At 51.4% G+C, this 24,919-nt stretch overlaps 1 protein-coding gene across 1 annotated transcript; it reads right to left on the bottom strand.

Annotated features, from left to right (window-relative positions):
• Positions 1–1,728: 1,728 nt before the first annotated feature.
• On the bottom strand, positions 1,729–24,240 carry LOC140719062 (F-box/LRR-repeat protein 19-like). Its single transcript, XM_073033436.1, has 10 exons — positions 23,998–24,240; positions 17,909–18,127; positions 16,659–16,802; positions 16,055–16,141; positions 15,547–15,738; positions 10,641–11,407; positions 8,776–8,939; positions 8,389–8,550; positions 8,028–8,246; positions 1,729–7,752 (listed from the first exon to the last, which is right to left on the bottom strand). Exons 1-10 carry the CDS (start codon positions 24,040–24,042, stop codon positions 7,571–7,573), a joined length of 2,181 nt encoding a protein of 726 aa, XP_072889537.1. The 5' UTR covers positions 24,043–24,240; the 3' UTR covers positions 1,729–7,570.
• Positions 24,241–24,919: the final 679 nt, after the last annotated feature.

Genomic DNA, 24,919 nt, shown 5'->3' with positions numbered 1-24,919 from the left:
GTGGTGTCACAGGAGTTGCCAGTCAGCATAGGACTGCCTTTGGGACCCCAGCTCTAGACTTTTCCTCAGGGTTTACCTCCAAACCCTTCCCCACTAATTAGATTTAACACCATTTGTAATTCTTACACCCACTTACCCAGCTGATTAGAGACACCCCTGCAAGTTTTGATCATCTTTTCACTATCTATGATGCACCCTACAGTAACTGGATGATAATGTTCAAGGCAGGATTAGTAAATTTGCAGGTAACACTAGACGGTGAATATAATCTGCAGAGGAATTTTGATCAGCTGGCTAAGTGTGCCAAGGAATAACAAATGGAGTTTAGTTCCGATGTGTGAGGTGTTGCATTTTGGGGAGGCGAACAAGACTTCCAGGGCCCCAAAATGCATTGCAGAACAGAGGGACTGTCTGGCCTTCATCAGTCAGTACTGAATACAGGAGTTGGGACGTCACGTTACAGTTGTACAAAATGTTGGTGAGACTGCACTGGGGAGTGTTGAATGCAGTTTTTTTGCTCTGGAGAGGATGTAGAAACAATTCATAGGGACGTTGATGGACCCGAGTTATAAAGAGAGACTGGACCGGATATTCCCTGGGGGTAAGGAGGCTCAGGAGTGAACTGACAAAGGGGTGTAGATAAGTCGTTTGGACAGTCTTTCCCCTAGCTAGGGACATCTAAGACCTGAAGGCACTGGTTTAAGGTGAGAGGAGCAACTGTTTTTCCACACAGAGGATGAGGCTGCACGGGGAGTATTGTGTTCAATTTTGGTCACCCTGCTACAGGCGAGATGCCACAAAGATGTAAAAAGTGCAGAGGTTTACAATGATGTTGCCAGGATTTGGGGGACTGGGTTACAAATAGAGATTGGGACATTATCCCTTGGAGCGTAGGAGACTGAGAGGTGACCTTATAGAGGTGTATTAAACCACGAGGGGCACAGATGAAACGAGCTACCAGAGGAAGGTACATTAGCAATTAAAATTTATTTGGACAGGTATGTGGATAGGAAAAGTTTAGAGGGACACGGGTCAGAGTGGGGAAAAAGGGTCTAACTGAGTTTACTGGAAAGAGGTACCTGCTCTTTTTGCTGGTGGGATTGTTGCTTGCTGTCTTACACGCGGGAGGGAGAGGAGACTTTGGGGTTCTAACATTAACTGACATTCATTCTTTGGGGCACTCCTCTGTTTTTATGGAGGAACCAGCATTTCAGGATGTACATTGTATACATTTCTCTGATATTAAGTGTACCTTTGAACCTTGTGCTGGAGAGGGCACAGAGGAGATTCAAATTCAATCAGGTTTATTATCACTGGAACTTGATGTTTTGTGTCAGCAGTGCAGTTGAAGACACAGGAAAATAATACCTTTATAATTTACAATGTACAAAAAAAAGGTCAAAAGAGGAATAGCAAGGCTGTAACTTTTGGTTCATCGGCCAAAGATCTGCTGGCAGAGTCGAAGAAGCTGCTCCTGAATCATTGAGTGTGGGTTTTCAGCCTTCTGTATTTCCTCCCCGACAGTAGTAATGAGAAGGCACATCCTGCAGGCTAAGCATCGTCCCTGATTACAGGGCATTGGAGCCTGTATTCCAACCAGTCTGAATGCTCTCCACCATTTATCTGTAAAAAATTGCCGGAGTCTTTGGTGTTTGTCTCTTTTTTAAAAAATAGGTTCTTTAGGGTTTCTTTGTTTTGTGGCTGCCTGAAAGAAAATGAATCTCATGGTTGTCTAATGAATACATACTTTAATAATAAATGTACTTTGAACTTTGACATATCAAATCTCATAATGAAGTAAAGCCACTAGCATCCTTTATTGTGATTGGATAAATGTAATCAGCCCAGTATAGATCGTCTGAGATGTTGATGACCAGGAACCTGAGGCTGCTCACTCTTTCCACCAAAGACTCCTCAATGGGAATTGGTGTGTGCTCTCCCAACTTCCCCTTTCTGTTTCTGAAATTAGTTCCTTGGTCTTGCTGAGAGTAAGTGCAGTTGTTCTTTCAGCATCACTCAACCAGCCCATTAGTCTTGCCTTAATATGCCTCCTTGTTGTCTGAAGGAGGAATGGAAAAAATAAGGGCGGAGAGGGGGGTGTGGTGGGAGAGGAGGAAATTACTGGAAGTTGGAGAAATTTCAGTTCAGGCCACCAAGTTGGAGGCTACCCAGAAGTTGCTCCTCCAATGTGGGTTTGGTATCATCGTGGCAGTAGAGGCGGCCATTGACAGACATATCGGTGTGGAAATGGGATATCAAATTCAACCAGCTATCTTTGGTATTGCCTAAAAAGAGCCCCTTCAGGGTGGTGAGTGCCTCTGATGCCGGCACCTCCCCCACCAGCATGTTTCCAGATTTCTGTAAATTGTTTTGGGGGGGGAGGGGGGAGAGTGAGGAGAAAGATACAACTATATGCTCGCTCCACCTGGTCTGTACTAGCTCTTCCAATATGGCTGTAGATTGTATAGCTAGGCACAGCTCAAATACCACCATAATTTTGCAAATGACATACCTGTTGTTGGTATTTCAGATGATGATGAGGTGTGTGAGATGGGCTGTTTAAGTTGTGTCACAACAATAACCTGTCACTCAGCATCAGCAAAAACCGAGGAACTGATTGCAAAGTTCAGTAAAGGGAAGTGGAGGGTACACACTCCAGTCCTCATTGAAGGGTCAGCAGCTGCAAGTTCCTGGGCAGCAACATCTCAGAGGATCTATCCTGGGCCCAACATGTTGAAGTGATCATGAAGAAGGCACGACAATGGCCCTACTTCATCAGGAGCGGGAGGAGGTTTGGTATGCCACCAGAAACTCCTGCAAATTTCTACAGTCAGGTCCTTTTGATAACCTTCCTATTAGTTGTTCTCTCATCCACAAACTTACAAACCAGCCCACCTTCATTTTTCATCCATATATATTGCAATTAGGTCTCAGCACAGCAGAGGAGCAGTTATTGAAAAACTTTACAGCACCAGTGACCAGGGTTCAATGCCCACCGCCGACTACGAAGAGCTTTCTGTTCTCCCAGTTGTCTTCCTTCGGGTGCTCCGACTTCCTCCCACATTCCAAAGATATGGCTAAGATGTTGGTGCCGGAAGCACGGCAACACTTGCAAGCTGCCCCCAACGCATCTTTGGACCATGCTGATTGTTGACGCAAATAACACACTTCACTGTGTATTTTGATGATGCAATATACTTGTGACAAATAAAGCTAATAATTAATCCTTTTAGCTCTAATTCCTGCACAGTGCCTTAAGGTTCAAATTGTTAGATGCAAACCCTGATGCAGATTGGGAAGCATTCTCACTCCATCTGCCACAAAAGGATGGTTCCCCTAGTGGCTAGCTATTTCAAATCCACTTCCTATTCAACATGTCTGTCCATAGCCCACTCTAATGTAAAAATGAGGCAAAATTCGGGTTGGAAGAGCAACCCATCACTCTGACTGGATAGCCTCCAACGTGGCATGAACATTAATTTCTCTAACTTCCGTTGAAGGAAGAGAAGTGAGTGCAGTTACTATTACAACAGGAAGGTGCTCAAAAAGCTGAGACATAAAGGTGCATAAGTCACACAGACCAGATGAACTGTACCCTAGGGTTCTAGAAGAAGCAGTGGTAGAGATTGTGGAGATATTAGTAACCTTTCAAAAATTTTGGACTCTGGCAAGTTTCTGGACAACTACACAACCACAAATGTCACTCTGCTCTTTAAGAAAGGAAGGAGGCAACAGAAAGGAAATTATAGTTCAGTTAGCCTGACCTCACAGATTGGAAAGATGTTGGAGTCAATCATTTAGAATGAGGTTATGGAGTACTTGGTGACATAAGATAGGACAAAGTCAGCATGATTTCCTCAAGGGAAAATCTTGCCAGACGAACCTGTTGGAATTCTTTGAGATTACAAGTAGGATAGATAAAGGGGATGCAGTAGTTGTATATTTGGACTCTCAGAAGACCTTTGACAAGGTGTCACACATGAGGCTGCTTACCAAGTTAAGAGCCCATGGTATTATAGGAAAGTTACTGGCATGGTTAGAGATGAGTGAGAATAAAAAGATCCTTTTCTGATTGGCTGCCAGTGACTATGTGATCTGCAAGAGTCTGTGTTGAGACTGCTTCTTTTTATGTATATCAATAATTTAGATGATGTCATAGATTGCCAAGTTTGCAGATGATACAAAGATTGGTAGTGTTGAGGAAACAGGTTGGCTGAAGGAGGACTTAAGACAGGTTAGGAGAATGGGCAAGAAAGTGGCAAATGAAATACAATGTTGGAAAATGCATGGTCATGCACTTTGGTAGAAGAAATAAGTGTACAGACTATTTTCTAAATGGGGAGAAAATCCAAATACCCGAGATGCAGAGGGACTTGGGAGTCCTTGTGCAGAACACTCTAAAGGTTAATTTGCAAGTTGAGTCGGTGGTGAGGAAGGCAAATGCAATGTTAGAATTCATTTCAAGAGGTCTAGAATGCAAGAGCAGGGATGAGATGCTGAGGCTTTTTAAGGCACTGGTGAGGCCTCACCTTGAGTATTACGAACAGTTTTGGGCTCCTTATCTAAGAAAAGATGTGCTGGCTTTGGAGAGGGTTCACAAGGATGATTCTGGGAATTAAAGTGTTGTCATATGAGTAACATTTGACTCTGGGCCTGTACTTGCTGGAATTTAGGATGAGGGGAAATCCATTGAAACCTTTCGAATGTTGAAAGGCCTAGACAGAGTAGATGTGGAAAGGATGTTTCCCATGGTGGGGGAGTCTAGGACAGAAGGCACAGCCTCAGGATAGAGGTGTACACTAAAACAGATGTGGAGGAATTTCTTTAGCTAGACGGTGATGAATTTGTTACTAAAGGCAACGGTGGAGGCCAGGTCACTGGGTGTATTTAACAGAGATTAATAGATTCTTGATTAATCATGGCATCAAAGGTTACAGGGAGAAAGCCAGGGAGTGGAGCTGAGGAGGGGAAGAAAAGATCAGTCATGATTGAATGGTGGAGCAGACTTGATGGGCCAAATGGCCTAATTCTGCTCCTGTCTTATGGTGTTATAAGGACTCTATAGAAACTGCCAGTTCTTCAAACATTTTGGGAGTTCTGATAAAAATGCCCAATACTAAGGGATGTGCATTTAAGGTGAGAGGGGGTAAATTCAAAGATACATATGTGAGGCAACTTTTAAAAAAAAACAGATCAGTGGGTGCCTGGAATGCTTTGCCAAGTGTGGTGGTGCATGCAAACATGATAGTGGTGTTTAAGAAGCCCTTACAAAGGCATATGGTGTGTGAGGAAAGCAGGAATATAGACTTCTCCATGAGACCACACTGGGGCAACGTGGGTTAATCAATCCCAAGTGTACATGTGTGAAGGGTAGAAATGGGAGGGGAGGGCTGGGTAGGAGAGAATGTGTAGGCAGAATAGATTAGCTGAACACTTAATTACCAGTTTAGTTAGCTCACCACTGCTTAGTGACAATAATAAACTATCATTAGTTACTGACCTGCAGGCAGAGTAACACACCTTCACCCTGTACCTTTTGGCCACCTTCCCATTTTCCCCATCAATCCTGATTCTCCCTCTCTCAAAATGATTTACTTTTCCTGACCATAGATGCTGCCTGACCTTTGAATTTGCTCTAGATTCCAGCCGGAGTCTCCCGTATCTTGCTTTCATGCCCCTGTGCCATCAAGACACTTTTCTCTTTATTAAACTAGCATGTCACCTTACAGCAGTACAAGACACTGGTGAGACTGCACTATGGGGGTACATATTGTGTTCAGTTCTGATTGCCCAGCTATAAAAAAGGTATGATTAAGCTGGAGAGGGTGCAGAAAAGATTCACGGGGATGTTGCCGAGACTGGAGGGATTTAGTTACAAGAAACTGGACTGACGAGTATTGTTTTTCCTGGAGCAAGGAAGCTGAAAAGGGAAGAAGGGTTGGGTTAGAGGGACTAGATGGGAGGGCAGCACGGACCGGATCGGAGTGTCAGCTCCCCGGGGATAGGAGGGCAGCACGGACCGGATCAGAGTGTCAGCTCCCCGGGGATGGGAGGGCAGCACGGACCGGATCGGAGTGTCAGCTCCCCGGGGATGGGAGGGCAGCACAGACCGGATCGGATTGTCAGCTCCCCGGGGATGGGAGGGCAGCACGGACCGGATCGGAGTGTCAGCTCCCCGGGGATGGGAGGGCAGCACGGACCGGATCGGAGTGTCAGCTCCCCGGGGATGGGAGGGCAGCACAGACCGGATCGGATTGTCAGCTCCCCGGGGATGGGAGGGCAGCACGGACCGGATCGGAGTGTCAGCTCCCCGGGGATGGGAGGGCAGCACGGACCGGATCGGAGTGTCAGCTCCCCGGGGATGGGAGGGCAGCACGGACCATAACAATATTCTCAGGGGGGGTGAGGTTGAGTTTGAGTGTAGGGATGGGTGCTCCTCACTAATTCTGCTAGCTTTTATAGATCACCCCTGGGATTTATGGCACACAGATCTCTTTGCCCGTCCAGTTGACAACAGCCCAGCTGATGCAACAGACCCCACTTACCCTCGCCATCCCTCCTCCATAGCTCCACTCCACTCACATAATCCAACAGGACCTATGGGTCACAGAACATTGCGCAGGAGGGGAAAACCCTGAACATTTTATTGCAGTTGTATTTATTCTCATCCCCCAACCCCCTCCCCATTCCCAGCTCTGACCCAGAGTCTTTTGTTCCAACAAGTGTAACGATCCTGGTTTTCATATTTTTTTACAAAGTGGTCTCCACGAAATTTTTCGGTCAAAATAAAAAAAAACACAAGGAAGGAAACTGGCAAAATGCGGAAGATCAGAGGGAAAAGTAGGGATGGAGCGTAGGGATCGCAGTCTCTGCGGCGAGAATATTGTCTTTAAAACTGGAGTTTCTTCTGGTGAAACTGTACGCTGTCGCATCTCTCTCTCTTTCCTGGTGAAGCTGTCTCTTTCCCAATCAATCTTTCCGGGGCCCAGAGGTCCCATGCCTCTCTGGATGAATCTTTCTGCTGTGCCATTTCCCGAGGAATCTTTCCAGGACGAAGGGGCCTGTCTTTCTCCTGATGAACCTGCCATGCACTGGAGATTGCTTCCATCTTCTGGTGAATCTTTCCGAAATCTGGACCCCATCTCCCTCCCGGTAAATGACTCAGATTCCAGATCCTGTCTCTTCCCGGGCGATTTCACACTGGGGTCCGGATCCAGTCTCTCACCCAGCGTCCGGGGTCCAGATCTTGCCTCTCTCCTGGTAAATGTCTCTGATAACCTTGGTCCTCTCTCTCTTTCAGCGAGCATTCCCGGGGTCCTGGATCACATCCTTCTCCAGGTGAATCTCCCCGGGATCCCAGACCCTCTCTCCCCTGGCGAATCTCTACAGGGGTAAGATCCTCTCTCTCTCTCTCTCTCCAGGCGAATCTTCCAGGGGTCCTGGATCCTCTCTCTCTCTCTCTCTCCTGGTGAATCACTCTGGGGCCCGGTTTGCTCTCTCCTGGTGAAGCCCTCAGCCCCTATCCCGGGGGCTCAGCGCTCCCTGCCTACCCCCTCCTCAGCAGCCGCCGTTAGCTGTTGCGGAGGATGAGTTTGTCCTCGGCGCAGCGGAAGGAGGCAGGGGGGGCCGAGTCTTCGGCGAAGCGCTGGCACGCCTCCACCGTCACTTGTCTGCAGGAACGCAGGTCAATGCGGCAGAGGTTAGGGCAGCGCCGGAACAGGGGCAGGCAGTGGTCTGTGAGCCGAGGGCAGCCTGGGGAGAGGGGAGATGGGGGAGGGGGTGGAGAAAGACACATTAGTGTAAAAAGGACAGAACTAAGGAGAGGGAGCGTGAGAGGAGGGGACAGACATGGGAAGGGAGAGGCACACGTACTTTGCACAGCAGAGAAGGGAGACCGGGGGTGGACTGTGGATAGACTGGGGGAAGGGGCCAGCCTAGGGATAGACAGTTGTGTGGGGGGTGGAGAGAGGAGGGCTGGCCTAAGGATGCATGAATGGGGGTGGTGGAGGGCCGGCGTATGGACGTACCAGACAAGTTGAGCTCCCTCAGGCTCTCACGCAATGGACAGGTGACGGCGGTTAGCAGATTGATGGACTGGTCCCCCACCTGACCACACTGGCTGAGGTCAAGGCGCCGTAGACGGGGCAGGGTCCGGGCCAGCAGACGCAGCGAGGTGTCTGTCACCTCCAGACCTGACAGGCGCAACTCCATCACATTCGGCAGTCGTCCCCGGCCCTCCAGCTGTCCTGTTGGGGGGGGTGGGGGGGGGGAGAGAGAGGGTCAGTCATTTGGGTCAACACTCTCCATCCCCCTAACACATCACCCTCCCTACATGCAGCCAATACTTCCTCCCGACCGTTCACTCCCCCTCCCACACCTGGCACTGACCTGGCCTGCTGTCAGCCGGAGGGGAGAGCAGCTCTCGGAGCTGGGAGTCCTTGACATCCTGCACCCAGCGCAGGTCGAGCAGTCGCAGGGATGAACAGCTGGCAGTGCAGAGGGCCGACACAGAGGACCACGAACAGCCCGACAGGATCAGTTCCCTCAGCCCTGAGGTGTGGGGAGAGAGCGAGAAGGGTGGGGGGCGGGGAGAGAGCGAGAAGGGTGGGAGGGTGGGGAGAGAGCGAGAAGGGTGGGGGGTGGGGAGAGAGCAATGAGAAAGCTGTCAGGAAGGCCAGCAAGAAATGGTGGTAAGGAGCGAGGGGGGCAGTGGGGAGGGAAGGGGGGGATGGTGAGAAGAGGGAGGGACAGTGAGGAACTCAGTCTCACACTCACCTTGCAGCCGGTTGAGGAGCCACATGAGCTGCTTACTGGAGATGCAGGCCCAGCTGAGGTCCAGCAGGGCAGGCTGCCGCCGGATGATGCCACTCAGCATGGCTGGCGTAATCGACTTCTGCCGGCTCAGGTCGATTCTGGTCCACAGCTGCTTGTCGCAGCACCTGGGGAGAGGGGAAGGAGGCAAGGCCCAAGGGGAGGGCATAGATCAGGATGCAGTCATGTTAACTGACTTGTTTTCCCCTCCATCCTTGTCCAGCCCCAGGGCCAATCAAAATCATTGCCACCCTCATGAAACCGTGACTGGCCTGTCCAGGGTGGGGAGTACTTCACCCAGTCACTCCCCCCACTTCACAATGCTCCCACCCCGTGTGCCGACAACGGTCCTCCATCCCACTCCCCCCACTTCACAGTGCTCCCTCCCCTTGCGCCGACAACGGTCCTCCATCCCACTCCCCCCACTTCACAGTGCTCCCTCCCCTTGCGCCGACAACGGTCCTCCATCCCACTCCCCCCACTTCACAGTGCTCCCTCCCCGTGTGCCGACAACGGTCCTCCATCCCACTCCCCCCACTTCACAGTGCTCCCTCCCCGTGTGCCGACAACGGTCCTCCATCCCACTCCCCCCACTTCACAGTGCTCCCTCCCCTTGCGCCGACAACAGTCCTCCATCCCACTCCCCCTACTTCACAGTGCTCCCTCCCCTTGCGCCGACAACGGTCCTCCATCCCACTCCCCCCACTTCACAGTGCTCCTTCCCCGTGTGCCGACAACGGTCCTCCATCCCACTCCCCCCACTTCACAGTGCTCCCTCCCCGTGTGCCGACAACAGTCCTCCATCCCACTCCCCCCACTTCACAGTGCTCCCTCCCCGTGTGCCGACAACAGTCCTCCATCCCACTCCCCCCACTTCACAGTGCTCCCTCCCCATGCGCCGACAACGGTCCTCCATCCCACTCCCCCCACTTCACATTGCTCCCTCCCCTTGCGCCGACAACGGTCCTCCATCCCACTCCCCCCACTTCACAGTGCTCCCTCCCCGTGTGCCGACAACGGTCCTCCATCCCACTCCCCCCACTTCACAGTGCTCCCTCCCCTTGCGCCGACAACGGTCCTCCATCCCACTCCCCCCACTTCACAGTGCTCCCTCCCCGTGTGCCGACAACGGTCCTCCATCCCACTCCCCCCACTTCACAGTGCTCCCTCCCCGTGTGCCGACAACGGTCCTCCATCCCACTCCCCCCACTTCACAGTGCTCCCTCCCCGTGTGCCGACAACAGTCCTCCATCCCACTCCCCCCACTTCACAGTGCTCCCTCCCCGTGTGCCGACAACGGTCCTCCATCCCACTCCCCCCACTTCACAGTGCTCCCTCCCCGTGTGCCGACAACGGTCCTCCATCCCACTCCCCCCACTTCACAGTGCTCCCTCCCCGTGTGCCGACAACGGTCCTCCATCCCACTCCCCCCACTTCACAGTGCTCCTTCCCCGTGTGCCGACAACAGTCCTCCATCCCACACCCCCCACTTCACAGTGCTCCCTCCCCGTGTGCCGACAACGGTCCTCCATCCCACTCCCCCCACTTCACAGTGCTCCCTCCCCGTGTGCCGACAACAGTCCTCCATCCCACTCCCCCCACTTCAGTGCTCCCTCCCCGTGTGCCAACAACGGTCCTCCATCCCACTCAACCCCACCCCCAATACACCAATAATTCACCAACAACTGACACCCACAATGTGAGGAATCACAGCATATGGGATATACATAAACAAAAAGATAGAGAAAGATGGGAGAGAGAGGGCACAGAGGGTGGGGTGCATACTAACAGCATACATGCCCACCCCTACAACCCCGTCCCTCACTCACCACCGGTTGAGGGTCCGGCAAACCCTCATGCAGACGCAGAGGTCTCGCTGGCTCAGGTAGCGAAAGACGGCAAGCCAGGCGTGACGCTGGAGTACATGGTCGGTCCCTGAGTCCAGGGGCAGGGAGTCTGGCTCCGGACTGTCAGGGGGAGGCTTCACCACATGCCTCTCCATCTGCAGGGGCCTGGGAGGCGAGGAGATGGGCGGCCGGCTCAGGAACGGACTGCGGGGTGCCGGCGCCTGGGGGCGAGGGGGCTTGAGGCGCCCTGACCCCTGGGCCACACCCTGCCCCTGACCTGGACCCTGCCTCGTTCGTTCTCGGCGGGATCCTGGCTGTCCCTCCTTCCCCTGTGGCTGCTCCCTCAGCCGGGCCCTGCCGTTGCGGGGTGGGTCTGCCTCCTCCCCACGACCCTCCTCCTCCTCCGCCTCCTCCTCCTCTTCGTCATCCTCCTCACTGGCACTGAAGCCCAGGGCAGCTGCCGTGGTCCCGCGTTCCCTCCCATTGGAGCCAAGCCTGCCTCCTCCGTCGCTGCTCTCCTCTTCCTCCTCCTCCTCATCTTCCTCCTCCTCACCACCCCTCCCTTCCTCGGAGTCCTGGGAGTCAGAGTCAGAGTCGGAGCCGGAGCTGGAGCTGGAGCTGGAGCTGCGGGCCTGGCTCACCCGCTCCAGCATCTGGCACATGCGCTTGAAGTGCTCCAGCTTCTCGCGCTGGGGGGTGCGCTCACTGGCAAGGGTGCCGTCCTCCGGCCCACGGACCATCTTCTGTTTCTGCAGGGAGAGGGTGGAGAGTGAGGGAGGTGAGGCAATACAGGTCCCCCACCCACACTCACGTGCAGGGGTCTCTCACAGTCCAGTCACCCCCTCAACACACATACACACCCCACCCATGTGCAGGGGTCTCTCACAGTCCAGTCACCCCCTCAACACACACACACCCCCCACCCATGTGCAGGGGTCTCTCACAGTCCAGTCACCCCCTCAACACACACACCCCCCCCCACCCATGTGCAGGGGTCTCTCACAGTCCAGTCACCCCCTCAACACACACACCCCCCCACCCATGTGCAGGGGTCTCTCACAGTCCAGTCACCCCCTCAACACACACACACCCCCCACCCATGTGCAGGGGTCTCTCACAGTCCAGTCACCCCCTCAACACACACACACCCCCCACCCATGTGCAGGGGTCTCTCACAGTCCAGTCACCCCCTCAACACACACACACCCCCCACCCATGTGCAGGGGTCTCTCACAGTCCAGTCACCCCCTCAACACACACACACCCCCCACCCATGTGCAGGGGTCTCTCACAGTCCAGTCACCCCCTCAACACACACACACACACACACCCATGTGCAGGGGTCTCTCACAGTCCAGTCACCCCCCCCCAACACACACACACACACATACACACTCCCCCCACCCATGTGCAGGGGTCTCTCACAGTCCAGTCACCCCCCTCCCAACACACACACACACCCCCCACCCCTGTGCAGGGGTCTCTCACAGTCCAGTCACCCCCCCAACACACACACACCCCCCCCCACCCATGTGCAGGGGTCTCTCACAGTCCAGTCACCCCCTCAACACACACACACCCCCCACCCATGTGCAGGGGTCTCTCACAGTCCAGTCACCCCCTCAACACACACACACCCCCCCACCCATGTGCAGGGGTCTCTCACAGTCCAGTCAACCCCCCAACACACACACACCCTCCACCCATGTGCAGGGGTCTCTCACAGTCCAGTCACCCCCCCAACACACACACCCCCCCCCCACCCATGTGCAGGGGTCTCTCACAGTCCAGTCACCCCCTCAACACACACACACACACACACCCCACCCATGTGCAGGGGTCTCTCACAGTCCAGTCACCCCCTCAACACACACACACACACACCCCACCCATGTGCAGGGGTCTCTCACAGTCCAGTCACCCCCACCCCCCAAATACACCCAGTGCACGTTTCTCTCACGTAGAGAGCAACACAGCCTATGACACACAGCGAGGAATAAGCTCTTCTGGCACTTTCAGCTGCACTGTCCAGCAGTTGCCCAATTTAACCCGAGCCAAGTCATGGAACAATTGACCATAACCGAGAAAGCGACTGAACGGTATGTCCTTGGACCATGGGAGAAAACTCACAAGGTCACAGTGTGGATGTACAAACACTTTACAGGCAGCGGTGGGAACTGAATCTGCGTTGCTGGTACTGTGCTAACCACCATACTGCCGTGCTACCCCACTGATAATCCTCCCCCACCACACACACTGTCCCATTTGGTCATGGGTCTATCTAAACAGCTCATAAGCACTTCAATCCATTACCTGTCCTGGCTGCAAGTTTCAGGCACCCACCACTCCCTGTGCAGAAAAATATTACCTCTCTCACTGTAAACCTCTGGCAGTTGTCATTTGCACCTTGGGAAAAGGATGTCAGTTTAGTAGGCTAATTGTATTAATGCCTAGCATCCTGGTGAACCCCGGAACCACACTGCACCCTCTCCAAAGCCTCTGCATCCTTCCTGTAAACGAGCAACCACAACTGTACAGAATATTCCAAGAGTTGTTTAACTAAACTTTTCTACTCCTTGCCGACTTTTACACTCAAATCTCCTAGCAACGAAGACAAGTTCATTTTACACCTTCATTTGTGTCGCTACTTTTAGGGAGCTATGGACTTGGACCCCAACAACCAGCTTTCTGCAGTATTTTGAAAACAGAACACTACAACACAATACAGGCCCTTCAGCCCACAATGTTGTGCCAAACCTTTAGTCTACTCCACAATCAATCTAACCCTTCCCTCTCACATATGCTTTCTTAACAACTCTATCAAGTTGTCTGACAACTTTGAGGTATCTATGGACCAAGGTCCCTCTGTTCCTCCGCATGGTTAAGAATGCTGCCATTAAACTCGAGCTCTGCCTTCACGTTCCACCTTCCTAAGTTTATCGCTTCCCACTTTTCCAGATTGAAAGTCATCGCCACTTCTCAGTACAGCTCCGCATCCTGCCAATGTCCCGTTGTAACCTATGGCAACCTTCTTCACTATCCACAACACCACCAGCCTTTATGTCATCTGCAAACTTACTAAAACCCACCTTCTACTTCCTCACCCGATTCATTAATAAAAATCACAAAGAGCAGGGATCCCCTAACAGATCCCTGTGGAGTACCACAACATCACCGACTCATTCCATCTACAACCATTCTCTGCCTTCTGCAGACAAGCCAATTCCAAAGTTCATGCTGCTAAGTTTCCACTGATCCCATGCCTCCTAACTGTATGAGCTTTCCATATGGAACATCTTTAAATAAGTTAATAAATCCCATATACACCCTATCCACTGCTCGACCTTCACCAATTGATTTTATTACTTCCTTGAAAAAAATCCATCAGGCTTGAGAGGCACAACCTGCCCCTCACAAAGCCATACTAATTTTCCTAATCAGACTATTCCTATCCAATTAACAAAAATCAGTCATTAAGAATCCTGTCCATTAGTTTGCCCATCACTGATTTACAATTCTCAGGATTATTCCTGTTACCTTCCTGAGCAGAGGAATGTCATTTGCCATCCTCTTATCCTTTGGCTACCACTCCAGTGGCCAGGGAGGACACAGAAAATTATTATTTTATAAAAATTTGTTGAGGTACAGTGCAGAATAGGCCCTTTCAGCTGTGCTGCTCAGCAATCCCTGGCCTAGTCACAGGACAATTTACAATGACCAATTAATTTACCAACCGGTACGCCTTTAGATTGTGGGAGGGAACTGGAGCACCCAGAGGAAACCCACACAATCACGGGAAGACAGACAGCAGTGGTTTGTAATTTTCAAACTACAACTCCCCCATGGACAATCTCAAGCAAAAAGAGGAAGGTTGGACATGTGGTCAGCAACCCCATGAGGTACAGAAATGCCAAAGCCCTCACCCCGGGAGAAGGACCTTTGCATAGAAGAAACGTGAAGTTATTTGGTGAAAATGGAAGCCACAGAGCCGATCAACCTTTAATCGGCCCGTCAGAGGAGACTGATGAGCTGCTGACAGTGGCCTATGCCCCAGAAGACAATGACTTGTGCCACAAAACAAGTTTCACGTCAGCTGTCAGCAATAATAAATCTGACTCTGCCTCCACAGATGCTGTTCAACCTACAGCGATTTGTTTCAGCTTGTTCAGTCTTTAACTCCCTGCCTGTGCTCTGGAACAGCACATGTTAAAATGGGGCACCATGTAGTATCAATTGGCAAGACTGCACTGAGAAAGTCAGACGTTGAGTGTAGAATTAGGCCATTAACGCCCTGCCATTTCATCACAGCTGATTTAAATTCCCCTTCATTCCATTCTCCTGTCTTCTCCCCATAACCTTTAATAATGTGACTAATCGAGAACTTATCAATCTCTACTTTAAATATACCCAAAGACTTCGCTTTCACAGTAGTCTTTAGAAAGGAATTCCACAGATTCACCACCCTCTGCCTAAAGAAATTCTCTATCTTAAATAGATGTCCTCCTATTCTGAGGCTGAGGCTGTACTCTCTGGTCCTACACTCTCCCGCTGTAGGAGAGATCCGTCCACATCCACTCTTATCTAGGCCTTTCAATATCTGATAGGTTTCAATGAGATCCCCCCCCATTCTTCTAAACTCCAGTGAGTAGAGCCAAACATTCCCCATACATTAACTTTTCCATCCCCAGGACCACTCTCATAAATGGGAGGATTATGTGCAGCTCGTCACCCCATTACAGGGTGGGTGAGGCTCAGCTGGAGAGGATGCAGAAAAGATTCACGGGGATTGTCTTCAAATTAGGGGGAGAAACTGGACCAGCCGGATCTTCCAGCTGAGGAGATGTGATGATCCAGAAGGTAACAAAGGACAGTAGGTGGTTTCTCTCACCTTCTTCCGGGGCCCAGCTTCCACCGGCCCATCCCTCTCCTTTTTCCTCTTGTGACCCTCTTCGCCTTTCCTGTGGTTGGGGGCCAGATACTCATCCGCTCGATGCCTGCTACCCTCCTCAAGCTTCCAGCGGGGGCCCTCCTCACCATCAGAGCGTCTCTTCCCTCCGGCCTCCGTCTGGTCCTTCCCGTCCTGGGGAAGAGGGGTGAAAGAGAGGGCAGAAGAATGAGACATCAAGTGAGAGGGAGGTCGTGGGGAGCGGGAGGTGGGGCAGTACGGCAGAAATGGAGAGAATGAACTGAGGACGAGAGTGAGGGGAAGAATGCAGGGGAGACTAGTGAGAAAGAAAGGGCAGGAGGGAAGGAGGATAGAGAAGGACAGGGAGAGTGGGGTGGTTAGGCAAGAGGGTTGGGATGTGGTCTGGGGAAAGGCCAGAGGGAGGGTGGGGATGGCGTCACTCTCTGCCCTGCATGTACTGACTGAGCTTTGCGTTGCGATTAGGACCCACCTTGCTCGACCTGCCTTCCTTCCGACACTTGGGACATTCCCAGCAGTTGGGAATCTCATCGTTGATGATGCCCTCGACATCATAAACCTGAACACAGAGGTGAAACACAGCAGTGAGATCACAATGCGTTTGGAGGGGGGGAGAGAGGAGGGAGGTGAACAGAGGGGTTTGAGGGCAGAGGAGGAGTGAAAGGTGAGGAAGAGGAGGATGAAGAGGGAAGAGAGAGGGGAATGTTCTGCCTCAGGATATGTGTGGGGGCATTTAGCTAGGAAATGCAGGCCCATGTGAGCAGGGAGACATAGATGCATGCAAGCAGCAGAGAAACACGGCTCCATCATCAGATGAAGTGGGGTTAAAGTGCAGTCTCTGAACAGAGAGGCACTGGGGGAGTGAGCTTGAGGTAAGTGCAGAGAGAGAGAGGATGAGAAAGGGGGAAAACACAGAGGGACAGTGATGGGAGCACTGAAGGAGGAGGGTGGGCAGATAAAACTATGAGGCAGCAGTGCGACAAGACACCAATATCAAGGAACCCCAATCCTCTCCCCACCGCCCTGGATTCATGCGGTGAATTCTCCATCGACCCACCTCCCCACTCCTCACCCACCTTCAGACAGCCCGGGTGGACAATCTCATTACAGATGGTGCACTCCATCAGGGACAGATTAAACTTCTCGGACTCTCCTTCCACTGAATCCTCTTTGCCTGCTTCCCAACACATTAGGCAGACGGCTGTATGAGGGAGCACCGGCTGTTGGGGTAAGAACATGGGGAGGGGTGAAGGGAACAGGTTAGTGCAGGCAGAGCAGGGTCACAGGAGCAGATGGAGGTAATGCCTTGCAGATAGCTAGTGCCAATCGCCTACACTGCTTGTGGAGTAAGGGGGAGCTTTGTTGCGTCTGACCCCAGGACTGTGTGATGGGACAGTGTGGAGGGAGATTCACTTTGTGTCTGACCCCGGGAGTGTATGATGGGACAGTGTGGAGGGAGCTTCACTCTGTGTCTGACCCCGTAGTGTGTGATGGAACGGTGTGGAGCAAGCTTCACTCTGTGTCTGACCCCGGGAGTGTGTGATGGGACGGTGTGGAGGGAGCTTCACTCTGTATCTGACCCTGGGAGTGTGTGATGGGACAGTGTGGAGGGAGATTCACTTTGCGTCTGACCCCGGGAGTGTGTGATGGGACAGTGTGGAGGGAGCTTCACTTTGCATCTGACCCTGGGAGTGTGTGATGGGACAGTGTGGAGGGAGCTTCACTCTGTATCTGACCCTGGGAGTGTGTGATCAGACGGTGTTGAGGGAGCTTCACTCTGTGTCTGACCCTGGGAGTGTGTGATGGGACGGTGTGGAGGGAACTTCACTCTGTATCTGACCCTGGGAGTGTGTGATGGGACGGTGTGGAGGAAGCTTCACTCTGTGTCTGACCCTGGGAGTGTGTGATGGGACAGTGTGGAGGGAGCTTCACTCTGTATCTGACCCTGGGAGTGTGTGATGGGACGGTGTGGAGGAAGCTTCACTCTGTGTCTGACCCTGGGAGTGTGTGATGGGACAGTGTGGAGGGAGCTTCACTCTGTATCTGACCCTGGGAGTGTGTGATGGGACGGTGTGGAGGAAGCTTCACTCTGTGTCTGACCCTGGGAGTGTGTGATGGGACGGTGTGGAGGAAGCTTCACTCTGTGTCTGGCCCTGGGAGTGTGTGATGGGACAGTGAGGAGGGAGATTCACTTTGCATCTGATCCCGGGAGTGTGCGAAGGAACAATGCGGTAGGAGCCTTATTTGGGGTGTGATGCACAAGATCACCATGTGTCGTCCCCCCCCCCCCCAGACAGAGACCAACACCGCCCCTGATCCCACTCACTGCCGTGCACTGCCGCAGAAGGCAGGACTGCTTCATGCGGCCGGGTCCCCCGAACTTCTTCATGTCCTTGCAGAAGTGGCACTCCCCGCACTCGCTCTTCTGGCAGGCATCGCACTTCCGGCAGCGGGTTCTCCTGCGCCGCGCCCCGCTCGCTCCCTTGCTGGAGGGCACCTTCGGTGCTGAGGACATTGGTGCTTTCGGCTTTACCTTGGCCTTGGACTGCAGGGAGGAGGGGAAGCAATCAACGGGTGTGGGGCACAGAACAGACACGTTCTGAATATCAACCTGGTTGGACTCATCACTCCCAACACTAACCCCCCCCCCCCCGACCTTCCCTACCCCAGACTCATTCACGAGGGTCTGGTGAGGGACAGCTTCAGGAAGCCAGATCAGACACAAACTGGTGGGTGGGGGCAGACAGAGCAGCAGATTGAGAGCTGGCCCACAGCAAGGTAAGAGTTCACTTTTCACACTGTGCGGGCTGTCGGGATGTGTGGGCAAAGAAACAAAGAGTATTGCCAAGTCAACACAGAGACTGTTGTATGACTCAGAATGGTCGGGGGGAGAAAGAGGATCTGCACTGGAAGGACTGGAGGGGTAGGTGGAGAGAGCTTAGAATAAATTGCAGTGGATGATTAAAACTGGCCAATCAAGGGACTTCCCTCTAATCTGAGCCTGTGCCCTCTGGATCCAGAGTCCCCACTATAGGAAACATCCACACATCCACTCCATCCAGGCTTTCAATACTCAATGAGATCCCCTCCTCATTCTTTTAAACTCTAATGAATATAAGCCTGGAGACATCATTCTCGTGAACCTCCTCTGGATCCTCTCCAATGCCAGCACATCTTTTCTTAGTTATGGAGCCCAAAACCGCTCACAATACTGCAGATGTTGTCCGACCTGCACGTTATAAAGCCTGTGTTACATCCTTGCTGATATATTCTAGTCTTCTCAAATGAATGCAAACATTGCATTTGCCTTCCTCACCACCAACTCCACTTGCAAGTTAACCTTTCGGGAATCCAGCACAAGGACTGACAAATCCCTTGCAACTCTGATTTTTGTAACTTGCTCCCCGTTTAGAAAACAGCCTTCACCTCCTTCTATGAAATATATCATCTTACACTTCCTCACACTGTGCCTTAAGATAACAGGGTTATTTTTGTGATGGAATAACTTCTCAATGGCATATGGGATGTCCACTGTTGGGCATTACTCTGGAGTTATGACATTTTGGATAGCCAAATTATGGATTAACAAAATGCTGGAGGAACACAGATCAGGCAGCATCAATGGAGGTGAATAGACAGTCGCCATTTTGGGACAAGACACTTCTTCAGGACTGCAAAGGAAGGGGGTAGATGCCAGAATAAAGAGGTGGGGAGAAGGGAAAGAGGGCCATCTAGAAGGTGATAGGTAGGAAAGGTAAAGGTATGGAATACGATAGGAGAGAGGACCATGGAAGAAAGGGAAAGAGGAGGGGACCAGGGAGAGGAAAGAGCCTGGAGTGGGGAATAGAAGGTGGAACAAGAAATCGATGATCATGCCGCAAGACAGAGGCTACATATGAGGTGTTGTTCCTCCACCCTGAGAGTGCCTTCATGGATGTGTTTGTGTTCATTAGTTAAGGCACTGAGTCCAAGATTTACCATACAAAACACTGGGAAAACTCAGCAGGTTAGTCAGCATCTATGGAGGGGGATAAACAGTTGATGGTTTGGGGTGAGATCCTGGAAATGAAGAAGACAGAAGCCTGAATAAAGTGGTGGTGGGGGGGGGGGGGGTCAGCATTTTGTGATTTCCCACATCTGCAGAATCTCTTTGGTCTGTGATTCAGAAAGTTCTTTTGCAGCTTTATTAAACTCTGCGACTGGATTACTGCATTCAGATCTGGTCACCCCCATTACAGGGAGTGAGTGGAGGCTTTGGCAGGGTGGAGAAGAGATTCACCAGTCTGCTGATTGGCTTAGAGGACATGAGTGTTAAGGAGAGGTCAAACAAACATGGGTTCTTTTCTCTGGAGTGGCAGAGGCTGAGGGGAGATCTGACAGGTTTGTAAGATTATCAAAGGTACAGAACAGACAGCTGTTATCTTTCATTTGTACTTGTACAATTGAACCACTCTTATCTAAATGATTTCAGAACAGCTTCTTCTTCTCTGCAATCACATTTCTGAATGGTCCATTATGGTTTATAAGAGGCGTAGACAAAGATAAAAGGTACTTTATCTCTACAGTTATCTCCAAGCCTTTCTTATCTTAAACTTTCTGAACACTACCTCGCTATTTCATTTTAAACGTTTGAACTGAACCGCCGTCACAAAACAAACCACATCGTAACAAACCTGATTCCACATTCCGTTACTCTCCAAGAACCACTGCACAATGCTAGTCACACATTTTACTCACCAGGGGTAGAAAGGAAATCCACCCAGTTTTTAACCATAGTTTTACAGCAGGGAATTTTCGGGGACAGGGGTGGTGAAGTTCAGAACACACCAGGAGGGAGAAGGACGTGCAGCATCAACAGGGATGGGGGCCCAGGCAGAAAACACAGTACACCTTTCAAAGCCTCACTACTTTGTACAACCCCCAGTCCTTAGGACCTTTCCTCACCACCTCCCCCCACGAACTATGACAAAACCATGCTCCTCAGAATCAGAATATCACTGACATACACCATGAAATTTGTTGCTTTGCTGCAGCAACTCCAGGATGTTCGTAAGTTAAAAAAATAAATGAATACTGCAAAGGAGCCATAACAAGGTGGTGTTCACGTGTGTATGGTCTGATAGCAGAGGGGAAGAAACTGTTCCTACAACACTGAGTGTGGGTCTTCAGGCTCCTGCACTCTCTCTGATGGTAGTAATGAGATGAGGGTCCTTAATGTTGGATGCTACCTAATTGAGGTACCGTCACTTGAAGGGGAGAAGAGCTGTGCAGCCCATCCACTCACTCCACAGCAGCAGCCTGTAACGTCTACAGCTCACCAAGGCCCCAGAGAGAACACCTCACAACCCAACAACTCTCCCACCAAGGACAAGGACAGCAAAAGCACAGAGAACACCAGACCTGAAGAAAGTTGCCCTCCAAGCGACACAGCACCCAGACTTTGAGAAATAGTACCCTTCCTTCACCATCGCTGGGTGGCAAGCCCGCAACTCCCTCCCACCTGCCATCAACTGACTACTTAAGGGCAACTAAATGCTGCCTCAGCTGGTGAAGACCATATCCCATGAATAAATACAAGAGAAATATATTTAGCAGGTTGGGAAAATTGAAGAAAGAACAGTGTCATTTCTGTCCAGATCTGCAAACCCAGCCCCAATACTTGGATCAGTTGAAAAAAGAAATCAACTTTCTCTTTTGATACCTCAACCTTCACAACCACCCGAGACGGAGAATTCCAACCTCGAGAAGTTAGTGCATACTAACCGATTGCCCCCTTATATCTACCCCATAAGATGCAAAACGCTACCCCTTGTTCTTCTAAATGATGCATCGGTACATCACCTCCTCGCTGACAATCAACACAGATGCAGATGAAGGATGCCTGCCCTCATGACGTGGGGGTAAGCTCAGCTCAAACACTATCTACAAATTCACGAACAGTTATTGGTAGACAAAGTGGCGTACAGGAGTGAGAAACTTGAGCTGGTTGAAAGCAGCAACCACCTCGCACTCAATGTCAGCAAGATCAAGGAATTGATTGTGGACTTCAGCAACGGGTATCTGGGTGAACACACACCAGTACTCACTGAGGGATCAGCAGTGGAAACGGAGAGCAGCTTCAAGTTCTTGGACGTCAACACCTTTGGGCCCAACATACTGACGCAATCATGAAGAAGGCACACCAGCAACAATACTTAATTAGGAGTTTGAGGAGATTTGATGTGTCAACAAAGGCACTCAGATTTGCTTATGTATATGGTGGAGAGCATTTGGACTGGTTGCATCACTGCGTGGTATCATTCCAATAAAAAGGATCAAGAGATTGCAGAGGATTGTAAACAGCAACATCATGGTCACCCTCATCAGGCTGTGCCACAAGAAGGCGGTATCCACCGCTAAGGACATGCCCTCTTTTCACTACTGCTATCAGAAAGGAAGTACAAGAGCATGAAGACTCACTCAGCAATTCAAGCAGCTTCTTTCCTTCTGCCATCTAGAAGGAATGGTTCACAAGACCATGAACCAGGTTTACTATTACCAGCATGTGTTGTGAAATTTGTTAGAAGAAAAAAATAATAAGTAAATCTATTACTGCACACATATATTGAATAGATTTAAAATAGTGCAAAAAAACAGAATATATATATTTTTTTAAAGCGAGGTAGTGTCTAAAGGGTTCAATGCCCATTTAGGAATCGGATGGCAGAGGGGAAGAAGCTGTTCCTGAATCGCTGGGTGTCTGCCTTCAAGCTTCTGTACCTCCTACCTGATGGTGACAGTGAGAAAAGGGTGCCGGAGGTCCTTAATAATTGATGCTGCCTTTCTGAGACACTGCTCCTTGAAGATGTCCTGGGTACTTTGGAAGCTAGTACCCAAGATGGAGCTGACATTTACAACCCCCTGCAGCTTTATTCGGTCCTGTGCAGTTACACCTCCCACCCCTATACCAGTGATGCAGCCTGTCAGAATGCTCTCCACAGTACAACTATAGAAATTTTTGAGAGTGTTCGTTGACCTACCAAATCATTTCAAACTCCTAATAAGTATAGCTGCAGTCTTGCCTTCTTTATAACTGCATCGATATGTTGGGACCAGGTTAGATCCACAGAGATCTTGACACCCAGGAAACTGAAACTTCTGATCCCTCTATGAGGATTGGTATGTGTGTCTTCATTTTACCCTTCCTGAAGTCCACAATCAGCTCTTTCGTCTTACTGACATTGTGCCAGGTTGTTGCTGCGACACCACCTGACTAGTTGGCATTTCTTGCTCCTGTATGCACTCTCGCCACCATCTGAGATTCTACCAACAATGGCTGTATCATCAGCAAATGTATAGATGTTATTTGAGCTATGCCTAGCCACACAGTCATTGGTATAGAAAGGATAGAGCAGTGGGCTTCACCATTCCTTTCTCGTGCACCATTCAGCTTTATAAATTTACGATAATACACGCCACTGCAGCCACAAAACGACAAATTTCACAGCATACAAGTCAATGATAATAAACCCAATTCTGAAACACTTTGTGAACTGAAATCTCAGCTGCTGGTCCAAGACGTCTGTTGCTCAGCAGGGCTCAAGTGTAGCACCATGTATACAAAGGCGAATTACTTTACCTGATGCAGGAGGGAGAATGGTGGAAAAAGTGTTCAAGCTAGAGAGGATGCAGAGAAGATTCAAAATCTATTTTACTGCCTTCTCCCATGTACCTGCATCCTGACCATAACCCTCCCATCCAGGTACCTGCCACTGCCTGTAAGGTGTTTGTACGTTCTCCCCCGTGACCGTGTGAGTTTCCTCCCACAATCCAAGGACGCACCAGTTAGCAGACCGACTGATCGTTGTAAATTGTGTCATGATTAGGTTGTGGTTAAATCAGTGGTTGCTGGGCGATGTGGCTGAAGGGCTGGACAGGCCTATTCCGCACTGTATATCAACAACAAATACACCTATCCAGACTTCCCATTAATGCTACAATTGATCCCACTTCAACTATTTCCACTGAGTAAATTTCCTCGTCCACACTGAGTAAAAAAGATCCCCTTCAGATTCTCCTTAAATATTTCACCTTTCACCCTAAACCTATGACCTCTAGCTCACCCAAGCTGAGGAGGAAAAGGCCTATATGCATTCATATACTCCTAATATTGTAAATCTCTTCGAATCTCCCCATTCTCCAGTGCTTCAACTCTCCCCCCCCCCCCCGAGTTTAAATCCCTATCCCTGTATTTAATCCCCCCCCCCCTCTCCTTGGTCTCTCAAGATTTTAACCCCTTCCCATCCTCAGGAATAACCATCTCCCTCTCCTCACTCATCCGGGGTTGCACCCCTCACCCCTTCTCCTCCTCCAGGAGCTTCATCCCGCGATTTAACCTCCCCCTCCCTACCACCCCCACCCCCTTTCTCCGCTCACCTGTCCGCCGCTCTCCTGCTCCTCATCCTCGGGCCCCAGCGCCATGTCAGGGCGATGCGGCGGAGCGGGCCTGGGCCATTTCCCCTGCTTGGCCGGCCGGCCGGCTCCGGGGGGAGGAGGGTGGCGTGTGCCCCGGTCCCCACCACCCGCCGCCGCCAGGAGAATTGAAAAACCAGACGATGTCTCTCACCCCCACTTCACCTCACGCACTGAGCGACAAAATTTTTTTAAAAGTAACTTCCCCTCCCCACCACCCCACCCCCCTGGTGGGACGGCGGCTCTGCGCAGCCCCACCCACCTTCACATCGCCCCCCTGCCCCTCAGCTACCGCCCGCAGCGCCGCGGCCCCTTCGCCGCTCCTCCGCTTCGCCCCATTATGTCTCCATCATGGCGGCGGCTGGCCTTCCGTCGGTCCGTACGCCCTCCCTCCCGCCCCAACTCCCAGACAGCGCGCTGACGCCGAGCGCCAGAGGGCCGTCGGGGAATGTGGTTCATAAGGCAGTCAGCGGACTGGGGGCAAGGGCCATATGGACTACACTTCCCGGCGAGCACTACGGTCACGAGCTCTGAGCGGGCAGCTAGCTGCCCCGTGTGCGGTGTCCACCGGGAAGTGTAGTTCAAATCTGCTAATAGCCTAGCGGAGCGTAGTGGGCAGTTGACAACATTTCCCGGCGGGCACCCCGGCTGCGGAAGCTGGGCAAGCAGCAGGCTCTCCTCTAACCACGGTGTCCGTCGGTAAGTGCAGTCATGCCAGCCACCCTCTCCTATAATTGCCTTCAGTCTTCTGAAAGACTCTTCCCGTCCGGCATTTTGGTAAGGACGCCCCACCGAAGGCGCTGACCGCAGGATTACCGCCAGCTGCCAGTACATGGGCGCCGGAATCTTCTCCGGGCGCGGTGTCCACTGGGAAGTATAGTTCAGC

The sequence above is a fragment of the Hemitrygon akajei genome, chromosome 31 (assembly GCF_048418815.1).
Source record: "Hemitrygon akajei chromosome 31, sHemAka1.3, whole genome shotgun sequence".
Classification (NCBI taxonomy): Eukaryota; Metazoa; Chordata; class Chondrichthyes; order Myliobatiformes; family Dasyatidae; genus Hemitrygon; species Hemitrygon akajei.
The sequence above is the reverse complement of the archived record's forward strand: the minus strand, read 5'-3'. Positions and strand labels throughout refer to the sequence as shown.